This window comes from Harpegnathos saltator, unplaced genomic scaffold (assembly GCF_003227715.2).
Source record: "Harpegnathos saltator strain DR-91 unplaced genomic scaffold, Hsal_v8.6 scaffold221, whole genome shotgun sequence".
Classification (NCBI taxonomy): domain Eukaryota; kingdom Metazoa; phylum Arthropoda; class Insecta; order Hymenoptera; family Formicidae; genus Harpegnathos; species Harpegnathos saltator.
Window position 1 is genome coordinate 1 of NW_020230008.1, and position 18778 is coordinate 18778.

At 34.3% G+C, this 18778-nt stretch overlaps 4 protein-coding genes across 4 annotated transcripts; 3 read left to right on the forward strand and 1 right to left on the reverse strand.

Annotated features, from left to right (window-relative positions):
- Nucleotides 1-1314: 1314 nt before the first annotated feature.
- LOC112588455 (uncharacterized) lies at nt 1315-3880 on the forward strand. The gene is made up of 4 exons (XM_025298485.1): nt 1315-1605; nt 2915-3057; nt 3579-3712; nt 3773-3880. The coding sequence occupies exons 1-4, from the start codon at nt 1440-1442 to the stop codon at nt 3804-3806; spliced, it is 477 nt and encodes a 158-aa protein (XP_025154270.1). The 5' UTR covers nt 1315-1439; the 3' UTR covers nt 3807-3880.
- A 379-nt stretch (nt 3881-4259) lies between these two features.
- On the forward strand, nt 4260-6767 carry LOC105190355 (uncharacterized). Its single transcript, XM_025298483.1, has 4 exons — nt 4260-4560; nt 4812-4926; nt 5648-5823; nt 6191-6767. Exons 1-4 carry the CDS (start codon nt 4557-4559, stop codon nt 6733-6735), a joined length of 840 nt encoding a protein of 279 aa, XP_025154268.1. The 5' UTR covers nt 4260-4556; the 3' UTR covers nt 6736-6767.
- A 504-nt stretch (nt 6768-7271) lies between these two features.
- LOC112588453 (putative nuclease HARBI1) lies at nt 7272-8727 on the reverse strand. Its single transcript, XM_025298482.1, has 4 exons — nt 8683-8727; nt 8480-8615; nt 8201-8366; nt 7272-7940 (listed from the first exon to the last, which is right to left on the reverse strand). Exons 3-4 carry the CDS (start codon nt 8279-8281, stop codon nt 7557-7559), a joined length of 465 nt encoding a protein of 154 aa, XP_025154267.1. The 5' UTR covers nt 8282-8366; nt 8480-8615; nt 8683-8727; the 3' UTR covers nt 7272-7556.
- A 3638-nt stretch (nt 8728-12365) lies between these two features.
- LOC112588454 (uncharacterized) lies at nt 12366-16586 on the forward strand. Its single transcript, XM_025298484.1, has 3 exons — nt 12366-12647; nt 15745-16004; nt 16557-16586. The coding sequence occupies exons 1-3, from the start codon at nt 12395-12397 to the stop codon at nt 16584-16586; spliced, it is 543 nt and encodes a 180-aa protein (XP_025154269.1). The 5' UTR covers nt 12366-12394.
- The last annotated feature ends 2192 nt before the right edge of the window (nt 16587-18778 follow it).

Genomic DNA, 18778 nt, shown 5'->3' on the forward strand with positions numbered 1-18778 from the left:
GGCAGAGGGCAATTTGTGTGAATTAATTCGGTCCGTTTTTTCTCCCAAAAAGACTTTAGTATGAAAAACATGAAAAAGTACACTAATCAAAGTATTTGCCATCGCTTGCAATTATTTTTTCCTATCTGTCTGCTAGTTGTTGCATTCCGTGATGAAAAAACGACTCGTCCTTCGAAGCGGTCCATTTATTGAGCCATTTCTCTATTTTTTCATAATTGTTGAAGTGTTGGTGTACCATCGATCTGAACAAGTGATAATCGGATGGAGCAATGTCTGGTGAATACGGCGGATGATGTAAAACGTCCCAGCCAAGTGCTTCCAAGGTGGCCTTCACAATCTTTCCAACATGTGGTCGAGCGTTATCGTGCTGGAAGATCACTTTGTCGAGTCTCTTTGCATATTCCGGCCACTTATTCTTCAATGCGTTGTTTAAACGAATCAATTGTTGTTGGTAAAGTTCGGCAGTGATGGTTTGGCTCTGTTTTAATAGTTCATGATACATTACACCCTTCTGGTCCACTATATACAGAGCATTACTTTTTTGCCGTGAATATTCCGCTTTGGTATCGATGTGGATGGTTTTTCTGGGTCGCTAATGGATTTCCTTCGTTTGGAATTATCGAAATATATCCACTTTTCGTCTCTAGTCACAACACGATGCAAAAAGCCTTCTCTTTTTGGCCTGGCAAGCAAGATTTCAGACATGGCTTTTCGTCTCTCGATGTCTCTTTCTTTCAGTTCGTATGGAACCCATCTTCCTTCTTTGTGAATCTTTCCCATAGCTGCCAAACGCACAGAAATTGTTGATCGATCAACATTCAACAATTGTGCGAGCTCATGTTGTGATTGACACGGATCTTCATCGATTAGCGCCTGCAATTCCTCGTTCTCGAACTTCTTCGGCTGACCTGGACGAAGTTTGTCATCGACACTGAAATCATCACCTTTGAAACGTCGAAACCATTCTCTGCATGATTTATCAATGGGAGCACTTTCATCATAAGTTTCTACAAGCATTCGATGAGCTTCAGCGGCTGTTTTTTTTTAAATGAAAACAGAAAATGGGAACTTCTTGGAAATGATGCTTTTTTGGCTCAAATTTCGACTTTTTCAAATCAGATAAACACACAGATAAACACAGATGTTATTGTTACAAAACCAAACGTTTATCAACTGAATATTATTGCCAGATATCAAAACTAAAAAATAAAACCTTTTGCAGACATTAGAGATTAGAAAATTACATAATACAGCAATTGACCGCCAGATGGACCGAATTAATTCACACATATAATAATATGTCCCAAAGCTTTCCAATTTTAATATGAATAAATAATAACGCCACATTTATTAATGCCAATCGGAAAACACGGTATAATGACACGGTAATATGAGCCATTTTGTGCTTTCAGTTCTGGTCACATATCTTAGTTTACCCGATGCCTGTGATTTTATATATTGCAACCCAATATTGGGCGCATAAATTTTTTATATTGAGCAAGGCAAATCTATTGGAAGAGGCAATTTTCGCATTTTTCCAGAGACTTATTTCTGCCTTATGCGTGTGTTCCACTATAGTTTTGTTATCCATCGGCAGTCAATCAAGTATGATATACATAATATAAAATGTTTGATTCGCCTTAAGTTACGGTCTACACTATTGTCAAAAGGTTTAAGAAACACGAGATAAGTTACTGTTTCTGAATATTGGCGACTATGATAGTGGCTTGTCTGCCAATTTTGAAACAATTGTTGTTGTAATTATAGATTCAACCAATTAGGTAGGAGAGACTGGGGCTGATTAATACAGCTTTCCTTAATGAATTTTTGAAGCACAAGTAAAAAATGGAATATAAGCGGCATAAGAATTTTTTAATAACTACATGCTTACATAACACAAAAATTATTTTTTGGATTCAATATTTCTATTAACTTTATTACATCAATGAAAAATATAAGGCGATAACATTTGTAACAACCAATCTCATACAAGGTCATACGTATATGAGGTCAGTTGTTACAGTTGTTGTCAGTTGTTACAGTTATCGGGGTTAATTGTTACAGATCTGTATATTTCAAAGAATAGGTTTAACGATTAGAAATAAATGAAAAATGTGCATAACATAATTATTAATATTTTGCAGGTAAAATATATATTCATGTAGCATTAATGATATAAACATAAATATATTTATCAATGATATAAACATAAAAGCATATTTATCAATTATTTTAACTGCATTAGTAAACTAGTGCACTTACTGAACTAGTGCAGTAAGTTACAATAAACAACTGACAGCTGTAATAACAGATTCCGTAACAACCAGTCCCAGCTCATCATATTTACATATTTTGGTTACTGTATAAACAAAAGTATATTTTGTCAATATTCGTCAAGCCGTCAATATAACTAAAAATTATTACTTTTAAAATAAAGATTCTAAATAAACTGTTGCACTCATAATATAATGACCAGACTTATTAATATAACATGATTTATTTTGACTATCAAAAACTAGAAATGTTTTTTGTTTCTGAAAATATATTAGTTAGCCTGAAATAACTTATTACAACTTGACTGCAATATCTTTGCAGAATTACTATATTTTTTATGCAATTTTACCGTTTGTCATTTTGCAATAATTTTAAATATATCAACGTGTATCAACCATCCCCACTCTTTCCTGAACTTATTTTCTTTTATTTTTTAAGACATAATATTTTTAGTCAAGTTTAGACAAAGTTCAGGTTCGTTTATTATATTTTGCTCAACTAGTTTGGTCAAGTTTAAACTTTAACAAATTTATTCTATAATCAAAGATGTTAATCATGCTTACTATTTATTGTTCCAAAAGCTACTTGGCCAAAATTATTTCGGAATCAGCTATTATGTCTCCTGTATTTTCTCCAACAGAATTTTACTACCGTTTCTTTACACCACGTTGGATGCAGCCATTAGCAAACTTAACTTATGGAGTTTATATCACGCACGTGATATTGCTTATGCTTAACGTAGGACAATCAAGAACTGCAAGAACTTTTAACATTTTTAATTCAGTAAGTATAAAAAAGTTGATGTGTGTGTATGTACCATATAGTCAAACCTGCTAAAACAGATTTTATGCAAAATCTGTTAGCAATATCTATTGACAGAAAGACAACAGATTGTACACAGAATCTGTTTAACAGACTGTGACAACAGATTGGCAACTGAATGCGCGTAGAGCCTGCTGAAAAATTAATGCAGAATGCGCGTAGAGCCAGTCGACAGGCACTGACGGCAGATTGACAGCAAAATGCATGCAATCTGCCACCGATTTACTATCAGAGTCTATTAGTAGATCCTGTTAGCAGTCTGACAACAGTTTGGGCATGCAGATATCTGGATCTGTCGACGGATGCTACTCAATCTGTTGCCAATCTGACGTCAGTCTGTATACAGATTTTTTACTGGGGAGTTTTTTTATTTTCTGCGAAAACAGAACCAAGAATACTCTTTAATGAATGTCTCTCTCTCTCTCTCTCTCTCTCTCTCTCTCTTCTCTACTTATTAAATTTAATGATAATTTTTTACGTAGGTATCGGATACTGTTATGTTATTGCTACTTTCTAATATGATTTCTCTACTCTTGACGATATGCATCGAAATGCCATATAGGAGTTTAACGAAATGGTTATTCTCTGAAAACAACACAATTGTTGTTAACGGAAGGTATTTTAATGATAGATTTTTTCTTGTGTACAATTAATGAGACAGCTCTTTTCCTTTCAGGACATCCGAGTATAAAATAATGAAAGAAGAATAATGTATTATATATCCTGATTCTGCCGATGATGAGAATCCGAAATAAAACGAAACAGATTATCTTTCGTAAACTAAGTTTGTTTTGTAAATGGGATTTGGATGGGGATTGGATTTATATTATAATGTAAATTTGTAATTATATATATATATATATATATATATATATTGTAAACTAATCATTATAGGAGTTGATTGTTTGACAGACAATTAGTAGACTCTTTTCACTTAGATTTTATTATAAAAATTTAAATAAATTATTAAAAATCTCCAGCTCCAGTTTTCTAATAGATTTCAGATAATATTGCAGATCTGACATTTAGCTATGAGAATTTTATGATTGATTTCTATGACTGTTTTCTATTTTTCTTTATATATGCGCAAATTTATTATTATTTTTATTAAAAATATAATTTCATATTTGTATCGGAGATATTTTATATGAATATATTAGGTGCGCAACTAATAGCGTTTTTCATTGGGATGCACTGAGTGCGCATTAGGAACTCGTGGAGTTTAGGCGACACTACCCGAGTTTACCGACAGTGCAAGTTTTTTTGCACGCCCAATGAAACACTCATGACTTGATGAGTGCACATAAGAACCGATTCGCCTCGGATTGAAAGAAAATATATGCATTAACGTAAACTTCACTATGGAAGAATCAGAAGAATTAAGCATTTCTTTCAAAATTAATAATGACATGCTCTCGTTAAAACTTCTATCAAGTGAAACAGAGTAATACAATAAATTAATGAGTAAGTATAGAATTATATAGGACTTGCATGATATTGGATTTTGAGGTTATTCCCGTAATATAAATAAATTGTCGGCAAAGACATATGTACTTATGTACATAATAGTTTTTGGATATTGTCTACTCGAAAAACTTGAATGCATATATAACCCCTTGTAAAGCTTGTAAAACACAATTCATTTGATATTCAAAAATATATACATAAAAGAATATTAACTGAATATTATTGATTCTTGTGTCAATTAATTTCAGATGACGATACCTACAGCATACAATATATAAAACTTGTGATTAAAAATGGATTGTGTGTTCTACATGGAAGCGAAAATCAGAAAATTGAAGAAATATCTCGAGTGATTGAAGATGAGTAAGTAAAATTTTTTTGAGATGTATTAATTGCAAGCTATCAAAATCTTCCGAAAAAGCACATTAAGAAGTTAAGAGCAAAGTTTATTTTATAAAATATAATTACCATTTTATTTTACAAGTTTACTTTAAAAAAATAAGTAAGTTTACTTTAGGGTAAACAGGAACTCTTCAGTTTCTTGCATACATATATTAATTCCAAGCAATCTTGTTTTTCATTATTTCTTCAAAGAATCAAAGTTCTACAGAATTCAAATGTACACAACAGAAAAAAAATTAAAAAAAAATAAAGGGTAAGTCAGAGGACCTCTGCAACGAACTTTGACAACTTGTTTGGAAGGTCATTCTAAGTAAAAAATGTTATATGAACACAGGTCCTATTCTTAATATTTACATAGTTGCAGAAGTTGTAAAATTTAGGTGACATGTACAGTTATGAAATGAATTATGCATTTATTTCTTCAAGTATCCTTGCGGACAGTTTACAGGAGTTGTTCAAAGTGTTTATTCTGAATCTGATTACTTTTATTACACCATCGTAGCAGTGATTGTCAAATTCTGTCGAACATTTGAGGTCTGTAAATATTAAGAATAGGGTCTATGTTCATATGACATTTTTTAATCAGAATGACTTTCCAAACAATCTGTCTAAGTTTGTTGCAGAGGATCCTTACTCACCCTGTATATGGCAGTGTAAAATATCAATATATTTTGTATTATAGAGAACAATTGATATTCCACGCGAATAGTCATGGTGATAATCGCAGCAATGAAGATCAGCTATCGGAGTATAATAAAGAAAATGAAGCACTCATGTTTGAATCCTTTGAATCACAGGAGTATGATCAGAATGAATCACAATCGCAGGAGTACGATAAAAAAGGAAAGAAGAGTAGCGGTAAATCTGTTTTAATAAAGCATTTACGACTATTCATAGCACTATGATAATGTACTATAAAATATAGTATTTGTTATATTCGAGCAGAAAATTAATACGATACGAAACGAAGAATGATACGTTAATAAATATAATCTAAATATATTATTAACAAATAAAATACATACAATATATATGTATAATAGAATATATATAAATATAATATAAATGAAATAAATATAATATGAAAAATGTAATATAAAATATAAAAGATTTTTTAAAATCTTTGACTTCACAAAATTTTTACATTATTGTAATACCTACTAATAGGTTTACTGGTGCTATAATGTAGACTATTGTATTAATCATTAAACAACGTGATTTTCAGATTACTGGAGCAATTCAGGAACATCGTTTCTTCTCGATAAATATGAAACATATATGTCGGATATTGGTCCCATGAAAAAATTCAAAACTAAAAAATTGATGTGGGCGCAAATTTCAAAAGATATGCTGACGATGTTGGACGTATTAAAAACTCCTCTTCAAGTTGAAAATCGGTATAAAACCGTTCTCAAAAGGAAAAAAAAAGCAGTTGAGAATAACTCTAAATCAGGCAGCTCTAGAGAGGATGTACCATTCGAAGAAGAATTGCGTAAAATTGTTCATTCGGACGATAGTATTGAGCCCGAGGTGTTGCGAAATGCAAGGAGCGTTAAATATCCTAAATTGAATACAAGAATGTCGGAAGAAATCTGCAATGATAGTGCCTCTACACATTCTACTGATAGCTCACCACCGAAGACAAAAAAATCGAAACCAAGTGATATTGATAAAAGGATGGAATACTGGAAAAATAAAGAAGCGGCAAAAGAAAGACGTCACCAAGAAAAGTTGAATTTAATACGGGAGTTGTTCGCCAAACAAAAGTAGCGGGAACTAAAGTAAGATGATACAGAAACAAGCAAGTATTAAAAAAAACCAAAGAAAGACTAATGTAAAATCAGCCTGAACCATATGTTAATATGAAAGTTCCTAACTAAAACGTTGGATGTGATATATAATTTTAATTATTTTTTTTTCTCTTATAATTTTGTACGTTTACTAATGTATGTCTTTGTTTTTAATATTACTGGTTTTTAATATTAGCGTATGCATATTTTGATTTTCGCACTTTACGAAAGATATAGTACTGCTCAGACTATTAAGTATGAACCAGTATAAAGTAAACTTATTGTGTTATTTAATTTTAAAACAGTGTTATTTAATTTTACAATCAAACTTTTTGAAAAAGCGTGTATGTTAAAAAATTACATGTTTATGAAATAAATAAGAGATATAATATATGAATTTTGAAAAAATAATCAATATGTACGTGTTATAAAAAAAATATGCTTTGTTTTTATACGTTTTGTTTTTTATTGGAAAGTATGTACTTATTTGCCACAGGACAAATAAACGTTTGATAATTTCATATTGTATTGATTTTTATTTCATGGAAAAAGTACATTCATCAATTGGTTTCTTTTTACTTCCCCTAATCTTCGTAATAGAGCTTCTTGTTGACCTTTGCCTTCATTATTATAATCTTCATTGTTTTCTATAACAATATCGACATCAAAGTTATCGTTGTTGTCTATGCATAAGTTATGCAAAACGCAACATGATGTAATAAATTTTGATATTTTATCAACAGTATGTAGATCTACTTCGATTAATTGTCGAAAACGATCTTTCAACAGTCCAAACGCATTCTAGATCAATACTCGAGTCGCAGACAGCATTTTATTAAATTGATTATCCTTTGCAGACAGATTTCCGTAGTCTTTAAATGGTATAATAAGCCATTTTCTTATTGGATACGCTCCATCGCCTAGGATGTGATATTTTCCGCCTTCACATATTCCTAGCAACTCGTCGCATATATCTGATAATTTGAGTACGCGCGCATCGTGAATTTTCGACGGGATTCCTGTAAATGTATCTATAAATCTCTTTCGAGCATCACATATGCCCTGCAATGTTATCGAAGGGATGTCATGTCTATTTACATATGTCGATTTTATTTTGTGGGCTGGCGTTCGGACTTTAATGAAAGTCCCATCAATACAGCCAAGAACTTTCGGAAATCCTGCAATCTTCAATTTTATATACATATACATTAAATAACTCATTAGAAAAACATACATAAAATACAATAAAGCTGAAACTAGTAGCAAATTCGCATAAGCACTGTTTAGAACTAAAGAATAATAGAAAAATTTTTAGCATTAAATAATTAATTAACAAGAAATTGACATTTATTAAATAATAATTAAAAACTACTGCTTTCATAATTCAGCTATGAATCGGCTGCTAGCTTTAGCTTCATTAAAATACATTAATTAAATATACATACTTGAAGGAATTCGTTTGCAGTATTTTCTTTGTCAGAAAATTTGATGACGTTTCTAGCTATATCGCATAGAAAATCCATCATTCTTTTATTTTGTCGAAAAATCGTTGTAGCGCATACTCCAAATCTTTGTGCAACATCTCTTAAGCACACTTTATTTCCTGCAAACCTATACAAAGTAATATTTTTTGAAATCTTTTTAATATTATATATATATATATATATATATATAATATGAGTAGTGGATGAATTAAAAACTATACATGTATATGTAAAACTTACCACAAAAAAGATAAAACGTGTGATTCAGCAGAGGACGGTTTAATACCTCCATGGCTTGTATCACCAGAATAGAACGTCGAATTTTCGAAATTATTTATAATATCATATGCTGTTGCCCTCGAAACTGGGATTTGAACTACAACAAAAATAAAAATTACTTTCTACTTTTATTTTCACAAGCTAAATTATAACAATAAACTTACGTCGTGATCGGAATATTGATATACTATTTGCAAAAAGTTTTTCATTTTAGGAACAATTCGCCTCGGATTTCGAAGAAAATACTCATCTTCATCACTGCTGGATGAAGATGAAAGGAAATCCGAAATTATCACATACGTTTGTTCATTCAAAACATCTCTGTTCTGCGCCGCCATGTTTTGCACTCAACCGACACCATCTCTCCGAGATCGTGCCGAATTTGTGCACGAAAGTGCAAAAACTCGACACTACATTTTCCAATGAAACACGACGCATGATTTTAATGTGCACTGAAATTCCCAATGAAACACATCGTCCACGACTAGTGCGCATTGAGTGCGCACTCATTTTCCCAATGAAAAACGCTATTAGTGAGTCAATTTTTTATAATACAGATAATTATTCAAAGACCGACTTGCTTCGATAAAATCATGCTGTTTACCATTATCAAGCTGCAGCAAAAAACAGAACCATTTATAATTCCTGGTAAGACCTTGCAATAGCAGACGGATTTGTGACGTATATTCGGTCGGTGCTTATGAGAAAAAAATAATTTACATAATATTCATTTTATTCACATTTAAAACATAGTGGAATGGTAAAACATGGTAGAAATAGAGGAATGGGATAGACACTTTAGGAGATTATTAGGGGGAGTGAAATGGATGGTGGTCAGAGGAAGGGGAAGAAATGAGGAAAGAGGAGAGGAGAAGGGAATAGAAAGAAAGGAGGTAAGAAGGGTAATAAGGAAACTATTAGGTGTACAACTTTGCTTTCGCTGTTTTTTTCCGAAATTCGAGGCTTTATTGTAAAAAACTAGTTATACATTTATGATTCAAAGTATTGTCCATCGCTGGCCACTACTTTCTCCCATCTTTCAGGAAGCGTACGAATCCCGCGTTGAAAAAACTAGACATCTTTTGAAGCGATCCACGAATCGATCCAATTTCTTACTTCTTCATAAAACCGGAAATGCTAATCAACTAGGCCGTGTGCCATTGATCGAAACAACTGATAGTCAGAGGGAGCAACGTCTGGAGAATACGGCGGGTGGGTACGACTTCCCATTTCAACGTTTCCAAGTATGTCTTGACCATTTTCGCATCATGGGGTCGAGCATTGTCATGCTGCAAAATCACTTTATCGTGTCTCTCGTTGTATTGCGGACGTTGATCTTTCAATGCTCGGCTCAAACGCATTAATTGCGTTCGATAACGATCGCCTGTGATTGTTTCAGTCGGTTTTAACAGCTCATGATACACTACGCCGAGCTGGTCTCACCAAATACAGAGCATGACCTTGCAGCCGTGAATATTCGGTTTGGTCGTCGACGTGGAAGCATGGCCGGGATATGCCCATGATTTTCTGCGCTTGGGGTTATCGTAATGAACCCATTTTTCGTCCCCAGTCACAATGCGATGCAGAAATTCCTTCCGTCTTTGCCTTTCAAGCAATTGTTCACAAGCAAACAAACGCCGTTCAACATCTCTCGGGTACGAATTTCAACTCGTGCGGCACCCAATTTCCTTGCTTCTGAATCATTCCCATGTCTTTGAGGCGTTTTGAAATTGCTTGTTGAGTCATTCCCAATGATCGTGCCAATTCTTCTTGACTTTGACAAGAGTCTTCATTAAGTAATACCTCCAATTCTGCATCTTCGAAAACCTTCTCTTTTCCACCGCTATGCCAGTCTTCGACATGAAAATCACCGTTTTTGAAGCGTTGAAACCACTCACGACACGTTTTTTCACTAATAGCGGCCTCACCATAAGTATTTGAGAGCATTCGATGAGCCTCAGCCGCAGATTTCTTCATATTGGAGAAGAAAATTAAAACCTCCCGCAAATGACGAGAATTTGGCTCGTAAACTGACATTTTCAATCGAGAATAACTTTATGATGCAAACACAAATCGACTAATGTTTCTATGGGGGTATGTTGACAGATATTTATGGACTGAGTCCAAGTTTATTGCATGACGTCTATGATCTATTTATTTCGACCACTACTTACAGCTATAGCTATCTATAGGAAAACGGCGGAAACAAAGTTGTACACCTAATATATATATGTAATGTTATATAAAGACACGTAGTATATAGATATTGAAGTATATTACATAATATATGAAAATATAATATATATAAATTATAATGCTAGAATTCTCCTTTATAAAACATAGAAAAGGTTATTTGTATAATGAATTTATATTCCTATTTTTCTGTAATATATATATATTTTTATACGTAAGAGTAAAAGAAACATAAATTAAAAAAAAATAACAAAACATAGCTAAACGGGAACACGCAACTTGGCGAGTACCAGCACCGCGCACAGTCTGCTGCCCTACGCCGTCATTTGGAAATAACTCTGCAAGTGTTAGAATAACATACCTAAAATCGCGAAATTTCAATTTGTAATTTGTCAAATGATTGAGTGTTGCATCGTCCCCGGTTAACAGTAACTTGTGTACATACTTAGGTAAACAGCGTAACATACTTAGGTAAAGAGCGACGATTTTGCCACAGGTAAAAGTTCTTTCTTGTGCAAAAATGCGTCGAATGAGACTAGTCTCATTAAAATTGGAGCTGACTGTATACTTCTAAATATTTACCATAATAATATAATATTCATAATAATTTCGGCGCGCCAAATAGGAAAAACTTCTCAGTATCGTTATAGTCGCACCCACGACTCAGATTACAGCCGAGAAAGAATCAGCCTAAAACCCGTGTCACACTACGGATTGAAGATCAAAGATTGCGGATTGAAGATTAGTTTTCGACAAATCAACGAACTTCGGTTTTGATTCGCTTTATTCCGATTGGTCAAATTTCAATCTTCAATCCGCAATCCTTGATCTTCAACCCGTAGTGTGACACGGGCTTAACTCGCGTCGCTGAGCGAGAACGAGAGCGAGAAAGAGGGAAAAATATTCTCGCTCATGTCGCCGAGCTAACACGAGAGCGAGAAAGAGGGAATGATATTCTCTCTCTCGCTCGGCGCGCTGACGATTACCGAGCACGTGGCCAACACAGATAGACCGAGTCGGCTGTTTGTGGGTGCGTGGTGGAGGAAATTCGCTGGCAAGCCCGCCGATTTCTTATCACTGAATGGTGTTTAAAAAATGAAGCAAGAAGAGAGCTCGCCGTCTGCAATCAAATGTGAAGGTCATGCTCACGGTTTTCTTTAACCATCGCGGTGTTGTGCACCAGGAATTTCTTCCAACTGGTCAAAAAGTCAATGCAAAATACTACTTGTCAGTCATGAGGTGTTTGCGCGAAACAATCCGTAAGAAACGACCAGAATTGTAAGAAAACAACTCGTGGATTTTGCATCATGACAACGCACTATCGCATACCTCGACACTTGTTGTGAATTTCTGACAGAAATCTTAATGAATGTCGCTCCGCAAACACCGTATTCACCAGACATAGTCTTCTGCGACTTTTTCCTGCTTTCCTTACTGAAAAAACCACTTCGCGGACAGCATTTCGAATCGATTGAGAACATCAAAGAAAAATCGCTGCGTGAATTGAAGGCCGTCAGGCGCGTATGAACGATATTTCCAGGACTAAATCAAACGCTGGCATATGTGCGTTACATTACATATTTATGAAATTATGTAAGACTAGGACACTACAAGTACGCATCATTCTAGCTTATTCATATTAATTATTCATATAATTATTCATATTAAACTCTTCGAGGCAGTATGTCTTCTACCATCACGATGTACGCACAAAGGTTCGCTTACTATATTATAGTACTCTTATTGTTGAAAATAACACATTCCCATATTTCGGCCAAACAAAATCACTTAATGTCGGAACAATGGGCGTTAGAAGATATGCCTTTTTTATCCATTATTTTTGCAACATCGGAATATTTGCCGGCTGGACCATGTAAAGAAGATACACGGAGATTTTTGCATGACCTACTTAACGGTTCTCTATGGGCTACACAAAGTAAGTTTATGTAAATTATAATATATTTGACGAATTAAAACACGAAAAAAATGTAATATGTGTGTTTGATATTATTTTCTCAAACTATACGCAATTAGCGCATTTTAAGAAATAATTTATGAAAACCTAACACATATAATGTGACATATAACATACCTGTTGTAATTTCCTGTTCAACAATATAATTGTTATGTAACATATATATTACATGATACATTATGTTTGTTGTGAAATATCAACACCAATACTAAAACAATTAAAATATGAAAGATTCAAACTTATTCAATTCATATAAGTTGAGAATTTTCGAACAAGAATAAATGATTACTATAATAAAACTAGTAGATGCTAATAAATCGATTTATTTTAGGGGACCAAAATGCTTTGGTTTGTGTACATTATTGACAAGTGACCATGAATATTATTGCATAAATATTTTATAAAATATATAGTTTGAAAATTGTATTTTCGGATAACCAAATCTAAATTTTGCGAAATGTCTGTTCAAAACTTTGTCGGCAGATTAGTAGCAAAAATACAATAATGCTTATCCGCTAACAAAATATGATAACAAATTGATGGTAAATATCCAACAGGGTCACCTGTGTGAACTTGACACCCTACTTTTCAAAAATTAACTTGTCTGCATAAAAAACATTAGATTTTCGTTTGTAGTTGTTTGTAGTAACATTAATTTCGTTTGTAGTTCGACCCTTTAAAAAATATAAAAATTTACAAAAATTACACCCACCCGACTTTGAGATATCTCAAATCCGCTTTCGCAGCCTTCTTTAGAATCGTTTGTAGTTGTTTGTAGTGCTTTTCGTTTCGTTTGTAGTTGAATTGTTCAAAAGTTGTAACAATTTAAAAAAAAACGCCCAAGAGGCGATTCGGTTAATTTTTAAGATATCTCAAATCCGCTTTCGTAGTCTTCTTTAGAATCGTTTGTAGTTGTTTGATTCGGTCAATTTTTGAGATCTACTTTCAACTACAAACAACTACAAACGATTCTAAATAAGGCTGCGAAAGCGGATTTGAGATATCTAAAAAATTGACCGAATCGGTTCTTGGACGTTTTTTTTAAATTGTTACAACTTTTGAACGGTTCAACTACAAACGAAACGAAAAGCACTACAAACAACTACAAACGATTCTAAAGAAGACTGCGAAAGCCGATTTGAGATATCTCAAACTCGGGTGAGTGTCATCTTTTAAAATTTTTATATTTTTTAAACGGTTGAACTACAAACGAAATTAATGTTATTACAAATAACTACAAACGAAAATCTAACGTTTTTATGCAGAAAAGTTAATTTTTTAAAAGTTGGGTGTCAAGTTCACACAGGTAACAGGATCTGACGTTCAGTAACTATTTAAATATATTTAAATGGAACATATTAGAACTCTGCTCGATTTTTGTTGCCAATCTACTGATAAATTATATCAGCAAACGTTATGTCAATATATGATTTTCATATGACACAGATAGTTATCGATCCGCTATATCTGATCATATCTGCTGCCAATCTAACGGCGTATTACTACCCGTGCAGCACATAAAGTTGCAGCAACATTATTGCAACGTTGCAGCAATGTTGCTATAACTTTTGTACTATATAAGTAACACTCCATTTATTAAATTGATATTGATCTATTTTGCATTTTATATACAGGGTGTTATAAAAGTCCCGGAAGAGCAGAATAACTCGAAAAATATGAGTCCTAGAAAAAACGCGAAGTACTGGATTTTTATGATTTTTTCCTGGCTATCTGACGGTGACCTTGGATTTGATCTAGACAATGACCTTGAAGGTCATTTCAAGGTCAGGTCAATTTTTAATAGGACACCAACTTTTGACACCAGAAATGAAAAGAGCGGAAAATTTTACGTTCGGATATAACCTTGAATACTGCCAAATTTGACCTCTGAAGGTCACATAAAGGTATAAGCTTGTTTTGGGCTGAAAACGCGAATATCTTCGAAAATGCACCTGCTAGAGAGCAATGTTACGCATAAGAATAAGAATGTAGAGGTCAACGAGGGACATTCAGCCGTGACCTTGCCCTTATTCTCAAGGTCATGAGTTAAAATTATTATTAAGGTCAAACCAGACTTTTTTAGGGCTGAAAATCCATACTTTTGACCTAAAAGTGTCAAGATTGGAAAATTTTACGTCCGGATATGACGTTTTCAACTTTGACCTTGTTCTCAAAATTATGCGTTTTAAGTTACTTCACTGATCGTGAAGTCTACTGAAAGTAAAGCGTCTCGGAACCCGACCACTGAAGGCAAGGTGTCTCAAACCCGACCACTGAAGGCAAGGTATCTCAAACCCGACCACTGAAGGCAAGGTGTCTCAAACTCGACCACTGAAGGCAAGGTGTCTCAAACCCGACCACTGAGGGCAAGGTTCAATTAGTCCTGGCTACCAAAGGCAAAGCATCTTGTAACTCGGTCTGAGATTACAAGAGATGTTCAAAATGTTCCCCATTGACCGTTTGACAGTGTGTTTGACAGGTCAAGGTTGAAAACGTCATATCTGAACGTAAAATTTTTCAATCTTGACACTTTTGGGTCAAAAGTATGGATTTTCAGTCCTAAAAAAGTCCGGTGAGCTTAATAATAATCTTAACTCATGACCTTGAGAATAAGGACAAAGTCACGGCTGAATGTCCCTCGTTGACCTCTACATTCTTATTCTTATGTGTAACATTGCTCCCTAGCAGGTGCATTTTCGAAGATATTCGCGTTTTCAGCCTAATACAAGCTTAGACCTTTATGTGACCTTCAGAGGTCAAATTTGGCAGTGTTCAAGGTCATATCCGAAAGTAAAATTTTCCGCTCTTTTCATTTCTGGTGTCAAAAGTTGGTGTCCTATTAAAAATTGACCTCACCTTGAAATTACCTTCAAGGTCATTGTCGAGATCAAATCCAAGGTTAGCGTCAGATAGCCAGGAAAAAATCATAAAAATCCAGTACTTCACGTTTTTTCTAGGACTCATATTTTTTGAGTTATTCTGCTCTTCCGGGACTTTTATAACACCCTGTATGTACTTGTGTATATAAATACCGATATTATATTAAATTCTACTTTAGTGTTTGATTCTTCTACTAAATATCCGGATGGTATATTCTACGGACATACAAGACACGTAGGAAATTTTGACGAATGTTATAACATGCAAGTTAATGTTATCGAAGAGGGTGCTGATGTGCATGAAATCAATGGAAAATATTGTCGAATCAATATTACATATAAGAAGATGCAAACTATATCGGTCCAAAAGAAATCATCAAAATCACAGTATATAAGCAATTCGTTGGACATGAGAAATTCCTTTTGGAAACTATTAGAGGTATTTTATTATGCTAGTTTATATATATATATATATACATACATATATATATATACATATATATATATTTATATATATATATATATATACATACATATATATATGTACAGGGTGTCCCATTTTAATGTCCCACCCCAAATAACTCTTCAGTATTGAAGTTTCAAGGAAAATTATCTGAATAAAAGTTGTCGGGATTTAAGTGAGCTATTTTATGATGACCTTGACTTTACTTTGACCTCTATTTTCTAGGTCATTTGAAGGTCAATTTACGTTTTTTAAATGGGAATCTTTATTTTTTATTACATTGTTTTTTCTGCTAATTAATTTGAATAACTTTTGTCTAGAACATTTTTTTATTTGCCTAATATTTTTTTAATACAATTAAACAACATATGTACTTGGATTTTCTCCAACATCCATTACCAGAATATTTCAAAGACATTCCACTGGATGTTCGTGCAAGAATGTAGTTTCAACAGGATGGCGCTCCAGCACATTTTACTTGTCGTGTTCGAAAATTCTTGAATCAGTGATATCCAAATCAATGAATAGGTCGAGGAGGACCCGCTTTATGGCTTCTAAGATCATCGGATCTCAATCCCCTGGACTTTTTTGGGAGGATATGTGAAAAATGCTATATTTGCTAAGGCGCCAACTACAAGAGACGATATGATGAAGAGAATTACGACAGCTTGTCGAGCAGTTACGGTTCAAACACTCAGAAACGCTCAGGAAAACTTCAGAATTAGACTTAATCTCTGCATACAAAACAATGGAGGTCATTCTGAACACATGATGCCAAGTGGAATGCCTCATGATGATTAATTTGTTGACCTAAATGGTCAGACCGGGGTCTGATCTTGCGGTTAATTGGCCGGATTTGTACTCGATCTTGCCTTAGTTTGCCGGATTCGTATCCAACTTGCCTTGATTGGCCGGATAGGTACTCGATCTTGCCTTAATTAACCGGATCGAAAACTGATCTTACATTAGTTGTCCCGATAGAAACCTGAACTCGCCTAATTAGTTTAAAATGATATTTAATTTCAATCAGAAGGTCAAGATAATCATTAGGCAAGATTATTAGAAGGTTAACGTGATTTTTTGAATGGAAAACATATTCTTCACCACAGAAATGAGAAGAGCAGAAAATTTTACGTTCAGGTATGCTTCCTGCTTATAAAATCAGAAGGTCAAAATTAATTTGACCTTATGTCAGAACAAGGTCACTGGCGAATGACGTTTTTTTCGAAAATATGAAACACTATTCTTGTACATCGTCATAAGAGATTTAGCAATGATGGCTTTATTGGTCTTCAACGATGATCTTTAGTAGGGGTCATTCATATCCATAAGTAAAAAAGCGCTTTTCTGTCTGAGTTATAAAATAGGTTTTCCGATATGGGTTTCCAAAAAAAAAGAATAACTTCGGACCTCCAAATGAACCTTGAAATTTGACCTCAAGGTCAAGATTAAAGTCAACCGTTAAGTGTCCCACTCTAACTCCTACAATTTCCTATCTTACACATTTTTCTGCTTTTGGCTTGTCTGATGATGTTAACTGTAATGACATTAAGATGTAATGACATCTTTGATTGACCTTGAAATGTACCCTGAAGGTAATTACGACCGTTATTGGTGTACCAATATCCGAACGTAAAATTTTCCGTTCTTTTCATTTCTGGAGTCAAAAAATATAGGTTCCCATTTAAAAATAACGGTTGATTTAAATTACCTTGAAATTTAAACCTCAAGGTCAAAGTAAGGTCAAGGTCACTGAATGTATATCCCCATCCAGCCTTAAAAAACTTTTGTCCTGAAACATTTTTTCGTCGACTCCGAGATTTCGAGATTTCTTTAATGCGAAAGTTAAAATGGGACACCATGTAATATATGTATGGGAGACCTTGAATAAGTTCTCGCTGTTTCTTCCGTGAAATGATGCTTTATTTAAGAAAAATTAGTAAGTCAAGAACAAAGTCATTGAAAGTATTGTCCAGTCGCTGGCCACTAAACTTTCTCCCATCTTTCAGGTAAGCGTACGAATATCCCTGTCGTGAAAAAACTACATCTTTTTGAGTAACTCCCGAATAGACCAATTTTTTGCACTCTTCAATAAAACCGGAATGCTAGCTCACACTGCAGGCCTGATGTCATTGATCCCGAACAAGTAGTAATGGAAAGGGAGCAATCGTCCGGTGAATACGGCGGGGTGGGATAAGACTTCCCATTTGAACGTTCAAGTAGGTTCTTGACCTTTTGCCATAATGGCCGGTCGTACATGTCATGCCTGCAAAAAACTTTGATGTGTCTTCTCGTTATTGGCGGCACGTTTTTCTTTCAATGCTCGTGTCAATCATCATTGACGTCGATAACGATCTCCCTGTGATGTGTTTCGTTCGGTTTGTAGGACATCAAAATATGATACACACCCAGCTGATCCTACGCAAATACAGAGCATGAGCTTGAGCCGTGATAATTCGGCTTTGCGTCGATCGTTGGGCATGGCCGGGCAATATCCGCCCCAGATTTCTCGCTTGGGTTATCCGTATGTCAACCCATTTTCCATCGCCAGTCACCGAATGGATGCAGAAATCTTCCTTCTCTTGCCATTGATCAAGCCTTGTTCACCGTAAAACAAACGCCTTCGCGACAGTCTCTCGGGTCATTTCAATCGTACGGCACACCCAATTTCCTTGCTTTTGGAAAATCATTTCCTTAATGCTTTTAAAAACGTTTGGCAAACCTGTTGTGTGATCAACTAGAATGAGTCG

Coding starts and splice junctions, on each gene's coding strand:
- LOC112588453 (XM_025298482.1), bottom strand. CDS start 8,281: ATGATGGATTTTCTATGCGATATAGCTAGAAACGTCATCAAATTTTCT. Junction 7,941..8,200: donor CTGCAAACGAATTCCTTCAA/GTATGTATATTT, acceptor ATAAAATTGAAG/ATTGCAGGATTTCCGAAAGT.
- LOC112588455 (XM_025298485.1), top strand. CDS start 1,440: ATGCCTGTGATTTTATATATTGCAACCCAATATTGGGCGCATAAATTT. Junction 1,606..2,914: donor ATCCATCGGCAGTCAATCAA/GTATGATATACA, acceptor TTTCTCCAACAG/AATTTTACTACCGTTTCTTT. Junction 3,058..3,578: donor CTTTTAACATTTTTAATTCA/GTAAGTATAAAA, acceptor TTTTTTACGTAG/GTATCGGATACTGTTATGTT.
- LOC105190355 (XM_025298483.1), top strand. Junction 4,927..5,647: donor TCTCGAGTGATTGAAGATGA/GTAAGTAAAATT, acceptor TTTGTATTATAG/AGAACAATTGATATTCCACG. Junction 5,824..6,190: donor AAAAGGAAAGAAGAGTAGCG/GTAAATCTGTTT, acceptor CGTGATTTTCAG/ATTACTGGAGCAATTCAGGA.
- LOC112588454 (XM_025298484.1), top strand. CDS start 12,395: ATGTCTTCTACCATCACGATGTACGCACAAAGGTTCGCTTACTATATT. Junction 12,648..15,744: donor TTCTCTATGGGCTACACAAA/GTAAGTTTATGT, acceptor ATTCTACTTTAG/TGTTTGATTCTTCTACTAAA. Junction 16,005..16,556: donor CCTTTTGGAAACTATTAGAG/GTATTTTATTAT, acceptor ATCAATGAATAG/GTCGAGGAGGACCCGCTTTA.